The sequence below is a fragment of the Sorex araneus genome, chromosome 1, assembly GCF_027595985.1.
Source record: "Sorex araneus isolate mSorAra2 chromosome 1, mSorAra2.pri, whole genome shotgun sequence".
NCBI lineage: Eukaryota > Metazoa > Chordata > Mammalia > Eulipotyphla > Soricidae > Sorex > Sorex araneus.
In genome coordinates, this window is record NC_073302.1 from 397,855,781 (window position 1) to 397,879,258 (window position 23,478).

At 35.8% G+C, this 23,478-nt stretch overlaps 1 protein-coding gene across 1 annotated transcript in view; it reads left to right on the forward strand.

Moving 5' to 3' along the window:
* CACNA2D1 (calcium voltage-gated channel auxiliary subunit alpha2delta 1) overlaps positions 1-19,083 on the forward strand; it is a 459,233-nt gene extending 440,150 nt beyond the window's left edge. The window contains exons 37-39 of the mRNA XM_055124138.1: positions 682-791; positions 2,027-2,109; positions 14,950-19,083. Coding sequence (XP_054980113.1) covers positions 682-791; positions 2,027-2,109; positions 14,950-15,066 — 310 coding nt within the window. The 3' untranslated portion in view covers positions 15,067-19,083. The remainder of the gene's footprint in view (positions 1-681; positions 792-2,026; positions 2,110-14,949) is intronic.
* Positions 19,084-23,478: the final 4,395 nt, after the last annotated feature.

Consider the following 23,478-nt stretch of genomic DNA (forward strand, 5'->3'; position numbering starts at 1 on the left):
CTGCCTCAGTCACACTTCAAGTTCTCAGTACCATCTTGCAGCTACAGGTTACTATATCTGACAAAGGAGATAACATTTTCATATTCTCAGAATGATCATTTTGAGGCATTTATCTACTTTATTCTGCCATTAGTTGTAGCAAGATTCTTAGAACATTTTGCGCCTTTGGTTTTATATGGAAAATAAGGGAATCTTGATATACTTTCAAAATTAAAATGCAGTTCCTGGGACTAGAGAGATAGTACAGCAGATAAGGTATTTGCCTTGTACTGAGCAAACCTAGTACCTTATCTCATCTTTTGAGCCTCCCAATAGTAATTCCTAAGTGCGGAACCATGAGTAAACTCAGAGCATTGCAGGGTGTATCCCATAAACAAATAAACAACAACAACAACAACTAAAAAACCCACAGTTCCTTAATAGCAAAACAAAAAATTTTTTTCTATGTTTCAACAACCTAGTGTTTTTTATTTTAAGTTTAAAACTTTCATTACACTTAAAATATCTATCACCTTTTTTTAATTGAAGGAGATCATATCTTCATATTTAAAGATAACGCTTGATAATCTTTCTCAGATTTTCATGTTCTGTATTGGTGTCTTTTGTCTCAATATAAGTTCTTTAAATGATTTTCCCAAGGTATTGTTCCTTTTCTCTGACTTGTTAATATTTGTTTTGCAGAATCTTCCATGTAGAAAAACTTATGAATACGAACTTAGTATTCATAATGGTGGAAAGCAAAGGGACTTGTCCCTGTGACACGCGACTTCTCATACAAGCAGAGCAGACTTGTATCCTCGATCCATGATGCCTTCCACAGAAAGCCATCTTAAAGGAATGCACTTCGAACTTTGTCGTGTTGCTCATTCTCAAAATGAAATATCATAAAGTGATATGGTCATATCTCAGAGTCAAAATGCACTTATCCTATAAAATATGGCTTGCTGTAAAAATGGATAAGTCTACACATGAACTGAGGGACCATGAAAAGTTTCTTACTAGCATAATGAAACTTTCTGGAGAAAGCAGTGAAAGGTCATATAGGTAAATCCAAAAAAAAAAAAAAATGCCTTGCAAGAGCACAGATGAGCAACTGGGTTGGATTTATAGTAGTCAGTAGGCAGAGAGTTGTGCTAGAATTTTACCTATGCTGTTAGAATCTTTGTGGCTTGAATTTCTAGGTAGTGACTAAAGAGGTAGAAAGTCTTATCTATGTGCTTGTTTTAGTGCAGAGCAGATAAAAAAAAAAAAACTTTAAAGCTTTCAACAGCCACTTAGAAATTGAAAATGGATATTGTACATATCTACAATGGAAGTTTATTAAGCCATAATAAATAAGGGATTCTTCTAGCACACTGCAGCTGCGCTAAACAGCACTTAAACTACTTCTGATGGCAGATACGGTCAATGACAGTGCAGTTATTTCTGAAGCTTTGGAAGCTGAGTTATGCAGAGTGTCTTTATTGTTTTTACATTTATCTATCCGTACTTTTTCTTTAAAATGACATTTCTGGGCTTGGAGAGACTGTCCAAAGGTAAGGCACTTGTTTTGCACACAGCCAAACATCCTATGTGGTCCCCTGAGCCCGCCAGAGGTGATCCCGGAGCACAGAGCCAGGAGTTAGCTCTGAGCATTGCCTGATGTGGCCAAAAAAAAAAAAATTACAAAACCAAAAACACAAGATTTGTTGCTACCTTACTAAAGGAGTGTACATTCTCTTATGCTCTGTTTTACATCTACATTATTTATACATTTCAACCACTTATATCCTCCAAATTTGTACTGTCTCGTTGATGTTTGTTAGTGACTATATTACTGATGAGCCCTTTACCTAACCCCTAGTCTGAGAAGAGAAAAATTTGTGTCCTACTTTGTTTCTTCTTTATATTCATAACTGTGTAGTGGTAGTGTACTGCAATAATGGCATAAGTATCTCTTGCTTGCTTTAGAAATAAGCATATTACAGCAGATTTTAATGTGTGGAAGAAGAAAAATAAATTCATATTCCTTAACAAGTTTCTTTAGCTGATGGTCCAGATCCTTGTGACATGGTGAAACAACCCAGATACCGAAAAGGGCCTGATGTCTGCTTTGATAATAATATTCTGGTAAGACCAAATGTTTGCTGTATTAAAGTTCTGTAATTCGGTAATTATTGTATGAAATTATTTAAGGAGGCAAATCATTATTTTAGCTTAAACATAATGTGTAATGATTTTGTTCCCTGATAGTCTTGTTGTCTCAATATTTAAGTTAAGCATACAAGGTTAAATTAAGCATAATCTTAAAGGCTGCTTATCTGTCCTTCCAAAGGAAACTGTACTTACAAAGACAATTTCAGTCAATTTATTAATAATCCAAGATCACAAACTGCATAATTTCTAATCAATTATAACACATTAAATATTACTTATACCACATAAGAACACTACTTTAATTTAAATTCGGTTTCTGAGATCTGAAGAGGTAGTATAATGGCAGGGTGCTTGCCTTGTACACGCCTGCCTCAGGGACTCAGGTTCAATTCTTGACACCACATATGATTCCCAGAGGACACCAGAAGTAAATCCTGAGCAAGCCGGTATGCTTCCTTCCCCGACCCAGATTATCTTTTTTAGTTCCAATTATGAACATATAAATTATTTCATTATATTTTATTTATTTGTTAGTATGGTATACTTTAAAACCCATTAACAGCTACTGTCTTATTTTTTTATGATTAAATTTATTCTAAAACTTGGTTTTTAACAGGGATGGAGCAATAGTATGGGGGTGTTAGGGAGCTTATCTCACACATGGCTGACCTGAGTTCAATCCCCAGCACTTCATGTAGTTCCCTGAGCACAGAGCCAGGAGTAAGACCTGAACATTACTGGGTGTGACCCTTTCGGAGGACACCCCATGATGTTTCGGGGGTGTACCCGTGTAGTACTAGGGATTGAAACCTGTCCTCTCCTTACGTATACCATGTGCTATCTAGTCTTGAGCCATCTCCCAGACACTCTGTTCACTCTTTCTATTAATTTTCTCTGAGTTTTCAAGATTATCTGTGTCCTAATGAGCACACACATTTCATTGGTGAAATTATTTATTCAAAAGATATGTCAGATCATTTGCTCATTTTTGAAAATTTACTTTAATGTATACAAAAGCCACAACTGTTGATCAAATTCTTGAGTTTAAATTGATAATGAAGTGCCAGTATTAAAAAGAGTACTAATTAAAATTAGTACAGTACGTGTAACCACCAAGCGACTAGGAAATCCCACGGCTCTCACTGTACGCCAGCATTAGGTGGTCTCGCGCTGCTTTCTCACCCAAGACAACTGATGCCATGGGCAGATGAAAGAGGAAACAAGGGTCAGGCTGGTGTGTAATCAGTTGCTGTTGATTCCATTCTCCCCACGTGCCTGTTCCAGTCTCACTAGGCCCCTCATTCCTGTCTCTTTCTGTCCCCCACGCTCATCTCGCTGCACTTCAACTTGCTGCCTTGGTCTCTCTCTAGTCTCTTATCAACTCCCAACATGGGGGTAGCTAGCACCCACACACCCGGGTTGAGTGGCACACTCAACATATAAAAACCCTTCCTGATCACCTACAGCCAGAGGATCAGGCTCAAGGGCAAAATGCCACTTAGGGGGTTTTCTCTTTTCCTTAGTCCAATAATTTAATTCACATTTAACATCTTAATTCTACTTCTTATAATTAGTTATTTTGTATGTACACAGTAAGAGATACATTAAGTTTGTAGGGTGGCTCTCCTGGGGACATGTTGCTATAGATATCAGACTATAGTGCTCAGGCCAGATTAATCTTTCCTAACCCTAGTAGGGTCCTATTCTAGTTATTACTTTTTGGATCATGATAGAATTTGTCCATGACCATGCTCTTAGCTTATAGTTATGTATTATGGCACTTTGGCCTGGCCCATTTCGATGCCAGGGTAGCTCACAGCTTGACCTGGGTTTATCCAATCCCTCCTCAGAACCCTGCTTTTGGGGTGCTAGGAAGTAAGGGCAGCTGGGGCTTAAGTAGAGAAAACAGATGCCCACAAGTGAATATTATTTGGAGCCAATTAACTCCCAAGTTACATTACTCTGAATTAACTATGCAAAGGACTTACAGAGGAGAGAAAAGCAATATTTATAAGTTAACAGTCTGAGTAGGAGAGAAAGGTGATTGACCGGGTGGGGAAGCAGAGCACAAAGAAAGAGGTTATACATAAACAGTGAGGAATGGGAACACAGTGATAGGAGTAACCCAATATACCTAAGCTCCCTGTGGCAAGGCAGAAAAGACAAACCAGTGTTATCCTACAGTAAGTGTACATGTTTTTTAAAAAAAATCACTTTTTATGTGAAAAGTGTTGTATCTCATCACAGGGAAGTTAAGTCCTTGTCTAAGAATTTACTAAGCTGTTTGTTGGGCTTGTTTGGCTTCTGTGTTACTTTCCCATCTAATTTGGCATGCTCCTGCTGGAATTTCAGTATTGAGGAATTTGGAGGTGTCACACTGCCTAGCAGTCCAGAAACTTCAAGAGCTATGGTCTAGGCCAATGAGTTGACATGGTAGTGGTTGTGGGAGGTGGGGTGGGGGGGAGGCGGCTGCCCACCCTGACTCTACAAAGATACCAGAGTTCTAGCCTGGGCACCAGGATACCTGAAATTATTCTGTTTGGCATTTCTGCAGAGAATATTCATGAAGAGTGGAGTTGAGCCCTTAGAGTGGCTGCAACAGTGGGGTGTGGGTGTGGCTGCCAGGACCTCCACAGGGTGGGTACTGCACCCACCCATCTCTGGAGGGCATCCCGGAGTTCTCAGCTGTGGGGGATCAGTATTTCCATGAATTTTAGTTGCTTGGCGAGCCTCTCTTCAGAGATTTAGTCATGAATCGGTAGAGCTTGTGAGTGAGTCAACGTGTCAGCAGCTGTGTCCATTTATTTATTTTGTAAAGATTAATGTAATGCATCTCAAGTTTATATTTACTCAGAATAGACTTATCTGGTTTATACTTATTAACTTAAATATCTGTAACCACGTCTGTCACACAATGAGTAAGATTTCCATACATACATATTATGCAATTAGCTAATACAGACTAGAAGTGGAGCAGAGGAAATGTAAAACTCATTACTGTGGAATAAGCCTATAAAAGCAATATATGTTGTAGCCAGTGAAATCCATTCATCTTTAATGAGGAGAGTGATTCAAAGTTGTAGCCACTTTTTCCCCCATTTTGTTCAGTGAGACTAAATTTCCAGGTATAAAGGCTTACTCCATATACTATATCCAGGTGCTTTTTTCATATGCAATCGTTTCCCTCCCTAAAGTGGTTTTCCTTATTAGAGAACTTCTTTCAGTTATTTGTGACTAGTTTTCAACAGGCTGGAGCGATAGCACAGCGTGTAGGGCGTTTGCCTTTCACGAGGCTGATCCAGGCTCGATTCTTCTGTCCTTCTCAGAGAGGCCAACAAGATACCAAGATTATCTCACCCGCACAGCAGAGCCTGGCAAGCTAACCATGGCATATTGGATATGCCAAAAACAGTAACAACAAGTCTCACCATGGAGACGTTACTAGTGCCTGCTCAAGCAAAAATTTGAGCAACAGGATGACAGTGATACAGTATACAGTTTTCAACAGTATAAAGACATTGAATTCATTTGGATGAACTCTAAAATTCATAGACAGAGTTCTAGAGATAGTTAAGGCATTTGCTTTGCTTGCAGCTAATCCCAGATAAATCCCTGCTACCACATCACATGGTCTGTAAGCTACCGGGCATGGCTCCAACAAGAAAAAAAGTAATAATGAAAGATAAAATAAGAATCATATATAAATCATATTACTCTATTTTCACTCTAGGAGGGTTTTTTTTTATTAAGGCATTAAATTATTTTACTAAGACTAAACTTTCAGGACGCCACTCAGATTTATAAATTATACCTCAATCTGTATGTGTATGTACAACTCTTGCTCAGTAGTTGAATGTGCTGATTATGTCTTATGCTTCTTTAGCCATGGAATGTTTGTTAATGCTTACTTGCAATTGACACTATGTATCAGCTCTCCATAGACATTAACTTCTGACTTGCCAGCAAGTTGCATCAAATCTTCATCTTGTATATTTTCTTTTTTGTGTTTTCTTTTCTTGTGCTTGCTACTTTGCCCATAATTAATAGGATCTACTATATATACAATGATTCGTGTTTGTACCATGATGTCAATTTCTCTGTTTAGTTTACTAAAAGGTTTCATGGGGTTTGGATGGTCAGGCACTTTCTCTCTTCCTTGTTTTTCTTTATAGCTTGAAATTTAAAAAAAAACAACTTAAATCACTAATTCCACAAAATTAAGGTACTAAATGAAAACAGATTATTAAAATACCAACAACCTTGTTTATAAGTTAGTTGATTTCAAATGTTGCATATACTTCTGTTCTTAAGATGACCATATTAATTTCCTATATCAGCTTAAAATCTAAGTCATTCCAATGTAACAAATGTTGTTTATATGATCTTATCTCGAATCACAAAGGTAAACTAGTCAATTACTCATAATATCTAATTCCGGATAACTCATATGATATTTACATAATCAGTTCAATTGAATAGGCCTAGGCTTGAGTTCAGGATTGTATTTACAGTTCTCTGGAATCATCATGAGTTTTGATTTCTTTCCTCACTGCTACTCAGGTAGCCATTTGTTGATTCGGAAACCACTAGATGGAGATGTAGCTACTACTAAGAGTGAATTCATTGGGGTGGGGGTAGGGGGTGGGGGAGGGCACGTGGAGTAGGCAGAGTCTCAGAAAATAACCAAATCTGTTCACAGTAAAAGATTCCAAGTGACAGAAACCTGGTAGATTTTACTAAAATAACAGATCTGTGGTGCAGGGGAAGTAGCAAAGCACATAGCTGGCATGTATGAGGTCCTGGGTTCAGTCACCAGCAAGCATGCCCCACCTCCCCTAGCATATGCCAGAGAGCATTCTTGGGAGTTGCCCCTTTAACCCATAATAGGTCAGAATGAATAATCCTGGTCAATGGGTTATTTTGAGGAGATATATCTGAAAGAATTTTATTGTGCCCATCAGCAATATAATCAACATATTGGTGGTATAAGAAATCTATCATTCTTATGCTTATCTCTAATTGTGGTTATAATCAAAATCATCAAACTGGAGATTATGGGGGCATTTATCATATGTAATAGGTAAGGACTACATAAAATTTATATTTACCTTTGGGCCATACCCAGCTCTGCTCAGAAATCACTCCGGACAGGGTGGGTGAATCATATGGATGTCGGGGATTGAATCTGGGTGAATCACATGCAAGGCAAATTCTCTACCTGCTGTACTATCACTTTGGCTTCTAAATAAGTCAGCCTTTTATCAACAAGTTGTTTTTATGTTAAAAATCTAGAAACCATACTTCTATAGTTAGATTTCTTCCTTACCATAATTATAAATTTATAATGAAAAGAAATATTACCATGAACTCAATTGGGTGGGATAAGTACTTATGAAACAGTAAGAGAATATATCTGAGATTCCTTAACATAATTGTGTCTTACAGGAGTAAATGAATAATCCTGAGAAAATTACATAGGTGGTGTATACTTTGCCTTAATAAGAGTTGGTGAATTGTCTCTGTGATTTTGTATTGATGTGTAATTGGCAAAGGGAAAAAGTGCTAGAATTCTTACCAAAAATTACAAAAAGTAATGGGGGAGGCATAATCAGGCCCAATAAATATCTAAATCCAAGTATCAATATATTAATCTTCCTAGAATCAAGAGTTTGTGGTAAACTATATTTTGCCTGCTGTGATAGGTGAACTAATCTCTAAAGTATTCTAAAGATTGAGATCTTTCTGGTTATTTGAAAATGACAACCTAAAGCTATGCCAACAAAATCTGAAAGTTGAAGGGTTGGATCGGAGCCTGATAGAGAGTTCAGTGGGTAGGGTACTGGCATGCAGCTGATCCCGGTACAATACCTGGAGGCCCATAAATTCTACTGAACACCATCATGAATAATTTCTGAAAAGAGTCAGTTGTAACACAAAAGCTAAAAAATAAATTTAAAAGTGTAGCTATCCAACTATGAAGCCCATACCACGATTATTTTTTAACACAAGTGTTAAAATGAAACATTTAACAAGAGTTTTTGAGTCGAGATAATCTATCAAAAACTGGAAGTAAATCAAAATAATATGCACTGTTTCATGGGATAAACATCTGCCTAAACAATTTTATTTTTTTAATTTTTTTTTGGTATTCTTTTTTTTTTATTTTATTCTTTAATTAGTGAATCACCATGAGGGTACAGATACAGATTCACACATTTTAGAACTTGTTTTTCCCTCATACAGTGTTCACAAACACATCCCTCCACCAGTGCCCATTCTCCACCACTAATAAACCCAGTATCCCTCCCAACCCAATCCTATTTCCCCCCCACCCCACCCTGCCTCTGTGGCAGGGTATTCCCTTTGATCTCTCTCCCTCCCCAATTGGGTGTTGTGATTTGCAATTAGGGGTATTGAGTGGCCATTGCGTTCAGTCTCTAGTCTACTTTCAGCACGCATCTCCCTTCCCGGGCGGGATCTCCAACCACATTTTACTTGATGTTCCCTTCTCTATGAACTGCCTTTTTCCCCAGCAAGTGAGACCAGATTCCAAGCCGTGGAGCCAACCTACTGGTACTTATTTCTACTATTCTTGGATATTAGTCTCCTGTTATTTTATATTTCACAGATGAGTGCAGTCTTTTTATGTCTGTCTCTCTTTCTGATTCATTTCACTTAGCATGATGCTTTCCATGTTGATTCACTTATATGCAAAGTTCATGACTTCATTTTTTCTAACAGCTGCATAGTATTCCATTGTATAGATGTACCAGAGTTTCTTTAACCAGTCATCTGTTCTCGGGCACTCGGGTTTTTTCCAGATTCTGGCTATTATAAACAGTGCTGCGATGAACATATAAGTGCAGATGTCATTTTGACTATACTTTTTTGCTTCTTCGGGGTATATTCCCAGTAGTGGTATTGCTGGGTCAAATGGGAGCTCAATTTCTAATTTTTTGAGAAGCGTCCATATTGTTGTCCAGAAGGGTTGAACTATTCAGCCTTCCTACCAGCAGTGTAGAGGGGTCCCTTTCTTCCCACATCCTCTCCAACAGCGGTTGCTTTTGTTCTTTTGGATGTGTGCCAGTCTCTGTGGTGTGAGGTGGTATCTCATGGTTGTTTTGATCTGCATCTCCCTGATGATTAGTGAAAGTTAGTCATTACTAGAGGATTAATTTCCAGGTAAATTTCCTTTTGAATAAAGGAATAATGGTGACTCTAATTTCAAAAAAGAAGGAAAACTTCTTATTTAAGTGACCAGAAAATATCCTTTTGATAGCAATGTTTGTCTAAACTTATTTTGCTCTTTCTATATTCAATTACTCCAACCAGGTTCTGGTTGGTAAAAGAATAAAGTTTGACAGTACTTGGTATACAAGGTCTTAAACCTTGAGAGAAAATTATGTGACTATAAATGTCTTTTTCTTTGCATAATAGAAAAAGACTATGCTCAAATGCCATTTTTATTGAGTCTTTTGGGAGTATAGTTTCATTATATTTCCCTCTAAGAAGCTATATATGTATATATCTCTACAAATATATAAAACATTGACACCATATCCTTTTTCTGTGTGTTAAACTGAAACAAGTTACCAATCTGATATTTTCTGTTTTAGTGATCTATAAAAATCCAGCTGATTTATCTCATGTTGTCAGCAGGCTGAAAGAGAAAATGCTGAAATGTCTCCCATAGTATTTTCATAGAGTGATCTCAAGTCTCACTATGTGCAGCTGATTCATTGACCAACATAAGAGAAAACAGTACCAGGAAACTGAGAGGCCAGTTTTCAATGTGAATCAACACGTAGACGTCAGGAACTTTGATCTGAACTGCTACCAGACTGAAACAGGCACATTTTATCACAGAGGAAGCAAAGCAAACAAAAATAATCATTTAAAATTAAAACAATGGAATCAACCAGAGGGAAAAAAAACATGTTTTTCTTTCCATTATGCATGTTTGGAATATAAAGATGTATTTTGCATTAATCATTTTATTTGACAAAATACATCACAAGTACCTACTGGGCTATGTAATTTGCTAATCTTCTAATTCCTCAAAGTATTATATTTAACCAGAACTGAAGTGACAACTAAGCTTTTAATTTATTAGTTTATATTTGCAGTGTTTCTAACCAATTAGTGTTGTTAGGGTGCTTTATTGAGTGTGTACCTGTTACTCATTTAGAATAGAGCAGCTGCACAACCACAACTTTACTAATTATTTATTTAAGGTATGGAAGGGTGTCACACATCACAATACTGAGAGATCATTTCTGATAGTACTAGTACTCAGAGGACCATAGTGATACCAGGAATTAAATCAGAGATAGACATATGCTAAGCAAGTGCCTTCCCTTGTGTATTATCTCTTTGGCCCCAATATATAGTGCATTTTCATACTAAAAGTATTTTTATTTGACATTCAAATATGACTGACTAGCTTGTGTTTTATCTGGTTACCATGCCTAGAGGGAAAAGTATCAAATAAGAGAAAAATAACTGCAAAAACTATGAAATAGTGAAAATCTTGATCTGCTGCAGAGAAAGCAAGTATTATTCAAGTATAATGCTATTTAATGGAAACAGTAAGGCGAGGATGAAGAGGCAGCAGGTATCAGCATACACTTCAAATAGAGTTGTAGCACTCTCCAACCCTCTCTCTCAGTGTCAACTCTGTCTCTCTCTCTCTCTTTCTCTCTCTCTCTCTTTCTCTCTCTCTGCCATCAACTCAAAACTCTGGCTCTCTCTCCAGCCCCCTCTTCTCTCCTCTCTCTAACCACGCCTCTCCCCTACCCCCCCACCCCAAGTGCAATCAACATGCTTATCAAGTCTTCCTGACCACCCGCAGCCCAAGAGGGCAAAACAGCCCTTAAGGTGTGCTTCTCCTCTCTTTAGAACAGTAACTTAATTAACATCTTAATTCTACCTCCTAATATTTGCCATTCTGTATGGACACAGTAATAGACACATTTAGGCTTGGAAGGCGACTCTCCTGGGGACATCTCTCCATAGACTCAGACTACAGTGCTCAGGCTGGATTAATCATTCCTAATCCTAACAGGGTCCGAATCTAGTCATTACTTTTTGGATCATGACAGAATTTGTCCATGACCAAGTCAAATTATTTTCTCAAGTGGAATAGAGAAAATCAAGATTCAGGAAAAATGAAGAAAATCTACAACAATCTTTAGTCTATATTAGGAGGGTTAACATGATAATTCCAGAAGATAAAGAGAGGAAAAAGGAGTAGATACCAAAAAGAAATAGCACAGGGAACTTTGTGCTATTTGATTCTTGCTGAAAGAATCATAGAAGCCCAGAAAAATTGGAGACTTTGCCAAAAAGGAAGAGGGAGTTTTAATCAGATCAGACATTGCTATAGGATCATGAAGTGTCAGGGATAGAATTGGGTTATCTATATTCAAGGCAAGCACCTTTACCCTTCTACTTAATTCTCTGGACCCTAGAATATTCCATTTAAAAATAAATAAATAAAATGATTTAAATCATGATATAGCATTACTAAATTATCCAAGGTAAATTTTTTTTGGTAATTTTTTTTTTTAAAGTAGACGCTAAGGAAAAGAAAAGAGTAACTAACATTCAAAGATAGCACTTTTAGACTTTCATCAGAATTTTCAGCAGAGGTTAGAGATAGTACAGCAGTTAAGGCGCTGCTATGTTGGGCACGTAGTTGATCCCGAACTGATCAATACTTGCATGTTCCACATTCGAATGTGGCCCCCAAAACTCAAAAAACAACAAATCAAAACAATTTCCAGCTTAACCTCTGTCAGTTACAGGAGAATGATATTCACATTAAGAAATGATAAAAACCACCAGCCAGGAGTAAGGGCAATAGCTCAAAGAGCTGGGGTATTTGCTTTGAATGCAGAATCCCTGGGTTCAATCTCCAGCACCATGGCATCAGTGGTACTCCGCTCAACTCCACTGAAAGTGGCTGACAGGTCCCATAAGCACCGCTTGGGGGAACCTCAAAAAGAATAAAGAACTGTCTGCCAAGAATATCATATGCTGCAACATCATTCAAATAATATAAAGCTTTTTCAGACAAAAGCTAATAGTAGACCTACTCTACAAGAAATGTTGAAAGAATTAATTCTACATGAAAAATCGATAGGTGTCAACCCTTTATTGACTGACAAAATTAAGAGTTATATTTACAATTACATCAACGATAAATACATGAAGGTGAGCCTAACAAAAGAAGCAAAAGATCTATACACTGAAAACAATTACATGTAAAAATAGAAGTCACAAGAAATAAAAAGACATCCTATATTCACAGGAGAAATAAAAAATGTTAAAATGACTATCTTCACTAAAGGAATTAATAGATTCAATAAAATCCCTACTTAGGATTCTTCAAGGAACTTTTAAAAAAGAACTCTTCTCAAATTAACGTGAAACCACAAAAGATACCATGTAGCCAAAGCGTTTTGAGAGAAAGAATAGTCGAGGAAATCATGCTCCCTGATTTCAAGCTTTATTAAAAAGAAATAGCAATAAAACAGTATAGTATTAAGTAAACAAATAGCCAAACCAAAAAAGGCCAATGGAATTAAATAGTGATCCCCAAAATAAAACCCACACATGTATAAACATTTCAACTACAATAGAGACAATATCATACAATGAAGAAAGCATCCTCAACAAATGATTTGAAAGAATTAGATAGCTACATTCAAACAGAAAAAATCACCATAAACTCCATAGACAAAAGTAACTCAAAGAGGATCAAAACATTATCTAGTAAGTTGAAATGATTCTGTTGAGATTTAATCATTAAATTTTGAAAAATAAAATTATATCAATAATACATACTCCTGGATGTCTCCTTTTAAAAAAGTTATGCTGCTTCAAAATATATTTTAAGAAAAGGGTCTTACTTATCTACTAAGTGGAATATGAATATTATACTTCAAGTCCCAGTAAGAAAAAAAAATGAGCTCTTGACTTTGCAAGTTCTGGGAGTTTGCAATGCAAGTTTGTAGAATTATTCTGGAGAAAGGTCAGTGTATTTCTCTTTATTCATGTGGCTTACTTTGATTATTAGAAATTGAATTGTGTATTTGTGATCTTTTATGTTTAGTAGAAGAAGTAGGCAATATTTCAAATAAACTCAATATATAAAGATTGTAAGGATCTAGAAAATTTTGAAGTATACATCCTAGAAAGAATAGAACAATTTTGCATTTCTTTTGAACCTAGTATGTTTCGCTTACATAAGTATCCAATTGAGTAAATAAGTATTTAGCATCTATTTCATTGTTCTCTCCAATTTTGACTTATCATTTGAATTTATATTTTCATAGGTTTTTATTGTTTATGCTTCAACTATGTTATTTTTTATTTTATATGAATTATTGAATTTATTTGAAATTATTGAATTTTTTTATTGAATTTATTTGAATTATTCATATGCAAAATCCAGTAACAAGCTGGATCTCATTCCCCTGACCCTGAAGAGCCCCCAGTGCAACATCGTTAGGATGGCCGAGTGGAGATGGACTTCTAAGATCTCAGGGAAAGGATAAAATGAGATGTTACTGAGCCCGCCCTAGAAATCGGTGATTAACGGGATTTTGTGATTCGTGATTGAATTATTGACAAAAGGTATAGATACTACATATGCACAGTACACTCTCCCTAAAAATGGACTATAAGAAATAAAAGACTTGAAAATTAGGCGCCGGATAAATGGTTCAACCAGTAAGGTGCTTGCCTTGCATGTGTCTGACCCAGGTTCGAACCACAGCACCACTTATGACTCCCTGAGCACCTCTGGGGATGCCCCCCCACAAAAAAACATAATAGAAGTTCATTTCTCCAATTCACTTTAGCAATCATACATCTTCCTTATGGAGTATCACGAAATCCCTTTAATCACCAATTTCTCGGGCGGGCTCAGTAACATCTCATTTCGTCCTTTCCCTGAGATCTTAGAAGTCCATCACGACTCGGCCATCCTAACGATGTTGCACTGGGGGCTCTTCAGGGTCAGGGGAATGAGATCCAGCTTGTTACTGGATTTAGCATATGCAAGCTTACAAGGGAAGCTTGCAAGGCTGTCCCATGTGGGCAGGAAACTCTCAGAAGCTTGCCAGTTTCTCCCAGAGGGAGAAGTAGGGCAAAGATATCTGGGAACTTTCTTTTAAGTCTCTGGATGTTAGCCGTTGATGGGATTACACACACCTGGTTCCTCTGCTGGTACCTTCATGCATGAGGACTGTCCAAACGTGTGGAGAGGGGCCTCCAGCATGGCTGTAGCTAGGTTTCAGTGGTCTTTAGCCGCCGGGAGCTCTGCTCAGGGTGGGGAGGGAAGCTGGAGCCCATCCCCTCCGAGGGGCCCCGGGGAAGACAGCCAGGCATGCAGGCAAGAGACTCTCATAGAGTATACTCTTATAGAGTATAATTGTTAAAATTTCAATTCTTGAAAATTATATACCATTATATTTTTATTCCATGCATTTATTAATATATGATATGTGATACTCTGAAAATGCACTCTTTATTTAGGAAATGGAATATTTTTCAAGATAGCATTATCATTATATTTTTCATAAATATCAGAATCTATAAAAATATTTACCTAACACCACAAATAGTGTTAGGAGAATTACATACTTTCCAAAGTTGATGAATAATATAATCTGGGAAATACATTATTTGGACTCAAATAAAGCTACATTATAAGGTGAGTTCACAAGTGGACTAAACTCTGATGCTCAGAAAGATGTCTTAAGAAATACGTTTCAAGATTTTTCTTCTTTTTCTTTTTTTTTCCAGGAGGATTACACTGACTGTGGTGGTGTTTCTGGATTAAATCCCTCCCTGTGGTCTATCATTGGAATACAATTTTTACTACTTTGGCTTTTATCTGGCAGTAGACACTACCAGTTATGACCATTTAAAACCAAATCTACATAATTAAACTCCAGACCCTGCCAAAATATGAGCCCTCAACTGCATTTAAATAAGGTCAGTCCTGGAATCAGCTGAACACTGGGCCCATACTATGGCATCAGTCTATAACACAGACTCGTAAAGCACCCACTGGCTGCATGTCAGGGTGTGAAATCCTTAATGTCGTGTGAATGCTGCATCATCTATGTAAAACATCAAAGCAGACTTTCTATATGTGCTCTATTGGGAAAACTGAGAGTTTGTTGTTGCTGTGTCGGTGATTACATGTATAAGGGCTCCCCACACAATTGTTTAAGAATCACACAAATTGTCTTGATTCTGATCTGGAATTTTAACTTACTTCAATTCGTTTTGATTTTTTTTTTTTTAACCAACAAAATTCCTAAGGGAGAAAGAGTTCATTTTACCTTTACTTATTCTTCTGTTAAAAGTTATTACCTGCTTTGGATAGTTGTCGTCGATGGACAAAGAGAGAGGGAGAAAAGAGGGAGAAGAGAATTAATGGTACAGTTATTGAAATATATATATGGCTAATTTTTAACCTAAAAATTGCCATAAATAAAATGCCTTATAAAGAATGGCTTCTTTGCCAAAAAATTAAAAAATAATGTAACACAAATTATGGCCAATTAAATTTTGATGGAGTAATTTATTGGCTATTTGGAAATAATAACTAAGAAGTTATTAGCCTAAGGTGCTGGAGGGTAAAATTTGAATACAAGAATATACTGAATATATTTCCTCATCAATGTAAAGCCCTTAAACGCTTTGATGTAATGTTCCTTTTGTTCATGGTAAAGTTACTGTAGTGCTGGCCAGATATTTCAAGATGCTCTAAGAAAAGCTTGTCGGGGGGGAGGGGCAATGTTTTTTTCTTGTGATCAATGAACTTTGGTTACAAAGGATATTTTGCATGATGCTGCTGCTATTTTAAATTTTGGTTTGTTTTTTCTCTTACTGTAGAGTATAGTCCATTGAAAAGTTAACTGAGTGACATTATTGTTATGTAAGAATCTGAACCTTGCAGTGTAATGCACTTAAGTCATCTTTTAAAAATGTTGTTAAACTACTCTGAATATACTGTGCAATGTAAATGCTGAATGACTGGGTTAAGTAAATGGTGAAATGGGAATTAATGGATTTTATACAGATTCATGCTTTTGCCTGAAACCTATGTACAGATATTTTAAGTACATAAATCAGATTTGACACATTTATTTTTTAAAAAGTACATAAATGTTCCCAATGAAGATTCATCCTAGGTTTCCTCTTTGTTCATTTGAATAGTAGCATGTATACTCCAAAAATTTCCGCTGCTACTGCTGCTGCTTTTGTCTATTTAAAAGTTAAAATCCTTAACCAAAATTTCCATGCAGTTTGATGAAGGTTTTACAAATATCTGAACAAATAGGAAACCTTGAATCTATGTGTATGCACATAAATACTTGATTGTGAATAATCAAAATTGTTTTTATACAATCTCATTGGTGGAAATGATTAGTGTAGTAAATCAGCTATTTCATTAAAGATTAATATAATAGCGAAATATTATTTATGCTTTAAAATTATTTTCAAGAGTTAATAGTATTGAAAATGGGTGAAAACAATGAATGTGTAACTAATTATAGTGAGTAATTCTGTTGAAAGGGAAGTATGCAGATATTTTTATGGTAAAATGCATTTCTTTTTGAACATGCCAAATATTGGTGTGTGTATATGCTGGAAACTTTCTTAATATATCATTTTAAGTTCATATCTTACTAACATAATCCAGCATGCTTTAATATGCCTCACATATCAAAGATATAACCAATTCTGTAGCATAATTTAAAGATATATTTGTTTTGTTTTTAGCTTTGCTTACATTTGTAATTCCCTTCCACCATCAATATACCCTAGGAACCATTTGTGTACATTTCCTTATTTAAGATTTTTTTTTTATTTTAAAAAAGGGGAGAGGGAAGCAGAATCACTTTGCCAACTATTGTCAACTCTTAGACCATCAGTTACCATTTCTAATGCATTGTTGTGATTTTGTAGTCTCATTTGTAACTGGTACTGACATTTTAGAAAACACCAAAGTGATTTTAAGAAATATGAAACTTCTCACTCTAGTAATGATATGTTTAAATCATGTTGTTTGTTAATTAAATATTTAAAACTTATTGTTAACTTTTGCTAGACTTTCAAATCATGAAAGTGTTGGGAAGGGGAAATCAAAATATAAAATTATTAATTATTGTATATATGATGCACATTAAAATGATTGTTTTGCTTCCAGCATACAACAAACTACCTTAAATTATGTTTAATATTTATTAGATATATTTTCATGGCTAATGTCTCTTAAATAGTACATTTTCATCAACTGCATTGTTATTGTATTAATTACAGTTAGCCTTGGCATCTTTTGACATCTTACTTGATTTCATTTGCCATCAAAATATATTTAAATGCTTAAGTCTTGCTATGATCTAATTTTCTGTAATAAAATAAACGTTTTATGACAAATACATACATCGTAATAAATTGGGCAAGAATGCACACTTTGACCAAAAATTGTTCTCATGACTAATACTTTATGCTTTAACATACATAACATACATTTTTTAAAGAAAAGAGTAATATTCGTCCCACTGAATTTTATTTTTACTTTTGGATACTTCTGCAAATTTTTAATTGTTACAAGAACTGAAATTATAACCTGATATATATATTTATATATGTGTGTAAATGCACACGTATATATTATATATACATATTTCCCACAACTAAACAGTGTAAGAGATCCTATTTAAGTTTTGTTATACTCACAACTGCTTATAATGTAGTTTCTGCCACTAAAACAAAATCAGTATGTCTTGCATTGGTGTTGAGTAACAGGAATGCTTTATTCATTAATAATTTCTTTGTGTTTTCTTCATTTGAACAACCAGCATTACTGCCAAACACCAATCGTGGTCCATATTTGTAACAGGTTTTTAACATGACATAGCATGTTTGATTGAAGTGATTTTTAGGTCCTGGGCCTATAATATTTTAGTATGACCTTTTTTCATGTTTCTAATGCTTGAGGCATTATTGCTTAACTTCGAAAAAATAAAACAGTGTTGCTGCCATTTGTAAGTTTTCCTATACTATTCCTTATATTAACTTAAAAACTGGCCTTACTGGGTTCAAATAGGCAGTATCCCTTTTAAGTGACCTTTGCAACCCAAGTGTTACTTGCTTATTTGATGCTCTCGTGTATTTTACATGTCAATTCAATCTTTGTCTTCACCAAAGCTTAAATTTCTATGTCTTAATTTAAAACTCAAACTATTCCATTGATCATGTTAGTCATGTTAGCTGACTTTAAAGTGTAGAGGTATGGAAATTAACCTAATGAAATAAAACGGATGCTGTGACTTTAGAGAATAGGCTATTTCACTCACCTACAATTTCAAATATTATTATGTGGAACTTGTAATGTTTACCCTTAGCAGAATATTAATATTGCTGATACTTAGTGTAAATTTCTGTAAAGAATAAATGAACAAAAGTATGTGTATAAATGTTCAGAATTTCAAAAAAATAGACAACCCTTACCAACAGTTTCATCGAAATTATTGGTTCGTATGATTAACTCCAAAAATCCTACTGAGACTAATGGGATACTGTCTTGTAGAGAAACCAATTGCGTTTACAGTGTGACCTAACTAAGCTGTCCTTTTTGTTACATTGTATGATTGTTGGATCATGCTTTTAGGGGTATTTTTATTGAAATGCTCAGTGTGCATCCATGTAAAAGGCCAAGTGGCTTTGTGATCAACAGCTTTCTCCCCTTTATTTTGTTCTCTTGACACTTTTGTGGAAATTAACTAGCCTGACTTAAAATAAATTTTGTAAAAATTTGTATAATACTGTTATAAAAAATATTTATAATCCCAGAAAATGTTGTGTTAAATCTTGTGCAAAAACAGTATATTCAGAATAAAAGTTTATCATTTAAAGTCACCACAGTTCGGCTTATTCGATTTATTTCTGATCCAGCTGAAAGAGACAAAGGTCTCTATCATACATGCATTTTATGAAAACAGGACTTCCTGTGTCGGTCATGCTAGATGATGAAAATAGTATTTCAGGTTACAAAGATGATTTTACAACTACAATTCTCCATCATGGATGTGCCCATGCGTTTGCAACTTTTCTATATAGTCCTGAGCCTTTCCACAGATGCCCATGTTGTCAAGACACTTAGAAACTTATGATACTGAACTTCTGCTAAATAAAAAACAAAATTCACAGGCAATAGTACTATTTCCATGTGTTTCTAGATCTTTAAAACACTGAGAAAATAGCTTGAAAAAAGTTGCAATATTTAATATGTGCCTTTTACACACATCATATTAAAAAATCTGGCTCATTTATAGTAAACAGCAGCTAATGCAATGAAGTCTAGCATAGAAAGTCAAAACAACTTAGGTTCCTTTATGTGCATACCTGCAACTTCCCTCCTATGCCCACCTAATAAATTAATAATCTCGATATTGGGAAATCAAGTACAATGTAAACCTACTATCCTTTGGAGGATTCCCATATGAGCAAAAAAAGCACATAAGAGGAATGTAGTATGTGGGGAGTAATGATGGAGATTATTGGAAAATCTGACCACTAGTCTCTGATCAAGGAGTTTGAACAGGGGCAGGGGTTGGTTACTGTAGGTAGATGATAACATTGGCTTTTTGAACATCTGGCTTTATTCTGTACAAGTTGTCTCTTCAGTCAATCCTCCTACTCCCTGGAGACCTTTATTTCCTGTATCAATCATCTTGGTGCCATCCACTGTTCCCTTGAGACGTTGTCTTATCAATTTGCCCTTTTCTCAAACTGTCTCTTCTTTCTATAGGCTTGTTTCCCTCTTTCTGCAAACACATTTGGAACACTACTATTTAAAACCAAACCCAAAAAATCAAATATCTCCAGCTACTCACATTTCCAAAAGTTTACAAGCTGAGAAAGTGCCTCCATTATACATATCCACAGACACATATTGAATGTGTTTTCGTAAAATCCTCAACTCAGCCTTAGAATTTTAAATCTAAAAGCATTCATTTATCTTCAACCTTTACTTTGGGGCCGGAAGTGAAAAAACTGAACATTTTTAGTTACTGGTACAAGTAAAGTGTTAAGTAACTTAAAGAGCTTGATATTTTTTAATTTTCAAAATCTTTGAATCTTAGCATATAATTATTAAAGGAACCTAATAGCACAAGTCAATAAAATCACTGAAGAAGATGCTTTTATCAGTAAACCACACTTGACCTGACACTTATTTACTCATTTATTATAATTGTAGATTAGGCAGTTTTTACCACTAATGTTTTAAGTTACAGTCCTGGATTCAAATATCTGACTGTAAGTTATATCATTAATATTGTAAATTACATTCAACAATGTATAATCATAAATTTTAAAATGCTGAGTTAGATAAATATTTTAACATTTTTATCATAATTTTAGTATCTCAATACTATAACACACCTTTAAATATTTTAACATTTTTAGCTTTGTTAAAAATATCTTCTAAATATAAACAAGCTAGTTTATCATAAACATTATATGAGGTATGAATTATTCAAATCACATTCTTATTATCTTGTTCACTTTTCACATGATATGACCCAATGAACTTAAAACATTCCAAGGTCAACAGATCCTACTGTTAAAACTAGATTAAGAATCTGAGTTGACTAATTTTGTAAGTACCTTTATGTCAGTGATTCTGCCCTTGAACACACTGATAGAAGAAAGACAGTAATATAGCATAATATCCAGGTTGGCATAAAATTGCAGTTTTTTGGATGGGAGATATACAGATTACAGAGTTTAAGGCATTTGTCTTGCATTAAGCCAACCCAGTTTTAAAAGTGACCCCTGAGTACAGAGCAGAGAGTGAGTAGCCCGTAGCAATGTTGGGTGTGGCCCAAACCAATTTCTCCCCGCCCCCAATATTACAATTTCTTGTATAGAAAAGTACTGCTTTTTTTTTCAGGTAGTCTCTTCTCGAATTTAAAAAAGTACTCTTTTAGAGAAAGTATGAAATATTCATAACTATTGTAAAAGGTGAATTTGTTAATAAACTGTAAACTATCATTACCTGTGCTCCATTACTTCCTTTATAAAATTTTAAATGTAATATGATCTGCAAAATTCCTAAATCTGTTCTGTACTGAGCTATGTCAAGTGAGCTTCTAACATAAGGAACTCCATCTTTATTCCCCCTGCCAGCCTGTCAGCAGAAAGGGTAGCACTGTAACACTGTTATCCCATTAATCATCAATGTGCTCAAGCGGGCACCAATAACATCTCCATTGTAAGACTTGTTGTTACTGTTTTTGGCATATCAGATACTCCACAGGTAGCTTGACAGGCTCTGCCATGCGGGCAGGATACTCACGGTAGCTTGCCGGGTTCTCCGAGAGGGTTGGAGGAATCGAACCCTCTCTTCATTCACCCTCTCAAATCGAACCCATTTCAGCCACCTTCAAGGCAAATGCCTTACGTGCTATAAACAAATTGTTCATCTCCCAAAATCACTTCCCCATTGTGATTGACCTCCATAACTACAAGTCAATTTTCCTCTAGACCAAATCATTAGCTAGCTTATGTTGCATCTGTGACTTGCTTTATTGCTCACAGCTCCTGCCACTCTTTACCCATTGTATCTATTGTCTGACCAGAATGTGATTTTTGCCTTTATAAGCACATCCCTGACTCCTCAGGGTTGCAAGTTCTTTGGAACACTAGGTTGCTCAGGGTCACTGGTTTTTAATAAAACTACCAATTTGGCCTCTGAGTGGTGCTCCTCTGTGTCATATGAAACTCCCTTACAACTACAATCCTAGTCTTTAACTTGAACACAGTTCAATTAAAAAGAAATTATAATCCATTTTTACTTCTTGCTAGCTTTGGAAATATGGGTAAATTACACAAAAAAATCTCAGGTTGGAGTATAGTGCAGAGGTTATGGCACATACTGCCCTCATTTGATGCTGTCAACATATATGGTCCCCAGAGGACCACCAGGTGTGCTTCCCTCACTCTAAAAAAACCCACTTTCAAACCTCATCCATAAAATAGATATAAAAATTACTACATTGTATGTTTGCGACAATCAGTAAAACAGCAGAGTAATGCAAGACACTCAGCACAGAGCTCAACACTAAGTAGGAACTCATTATTATCCATTAGTCTTAGAAATTGTTATAATAATCATCTTCCTGGCAATTATTATCACCATCTGGAACTGGAGCTTTTTATTCCTGAATAATCTCTATATGTGTCACTTAAAACATTCACTCTTTACTGAATTGGAGTAGGAAACAATTATACAAGATAAATACTGTTCCTTCCTGTGCCTAATAGATAGTACAATAGTACAGGAGTTAAGACACTTGTTTTGCACCAACCCTGGAAGGTTCAGTTCCTGACTCTCTCTCTCTCTCTCTCTCTCTCTCTCTCTCTCTCTCTCTCTATATATATATATATATATATATATATATATATATATATATATATCTGAATAACACCAGGAGTGATCCCTGAGCACAGAATTAGGAGTAAGCTATCAGCACTTCAAGGGTGGCTTAAAAATAAAAATAAAAAGCCAAAAACCTTGCTTCCTATAAGGAACTACTAGACGGGAATATTGAAAAATATAAGCATTTACAATACAACTTCATGATTCACTCAATGCACTGAAAGTGAAAAATTAGAACAACTCCCAGGATTTTTTGTGTTTTGTTGTGTTGTGTTGTGTTTTTCATGAGGGCCCACACCTGGCAGTGGTCATTGTTTACTCCTGGCTCTGAGCTGAAGGATCACTCCTGGCAAACTTGGGGGAAATAATATGGGGTGCTGGGGATCAAAGGTGGGTTGGTCTTGTGCACGGCAAGTGCCCTACTTGCTGTACTTGCTCTGGCCTAGTAAACTTTAATGTTACGATTGGTGGTATATTTCCCCAAGACAAGGAAAATTGAGGGGACACAGGGTTAAGTGATGTAGATTAAGTCTAGAGGAGAAAATGAGAGCCTGTACTTGAGAAATGCTATTGATGAGCTTTTCTACAGAGCTTAAGATACCAAGAAAGGACATGCAAGGTCTTTGAGGCCTAAGAATGTCTTCATGAGGATGATGCTTAGTACTTAGTGCTCTTAGAAACCCATTTTGGAGTTTTTTTGTGGTTTGTTCTTTTATTTATTTATTTTTAGCACATCAGGTAAGGCGTTTGCCTTGCACGTCGCCAACCCAGATTCCATTCCTCCGCCTCTCTCAGGGAGCCTGGCAAGCTACCGAGAGTATCTTGCCCTCACGGCAGAACCTGCAAGATACCCATGCCGTATTTGATAC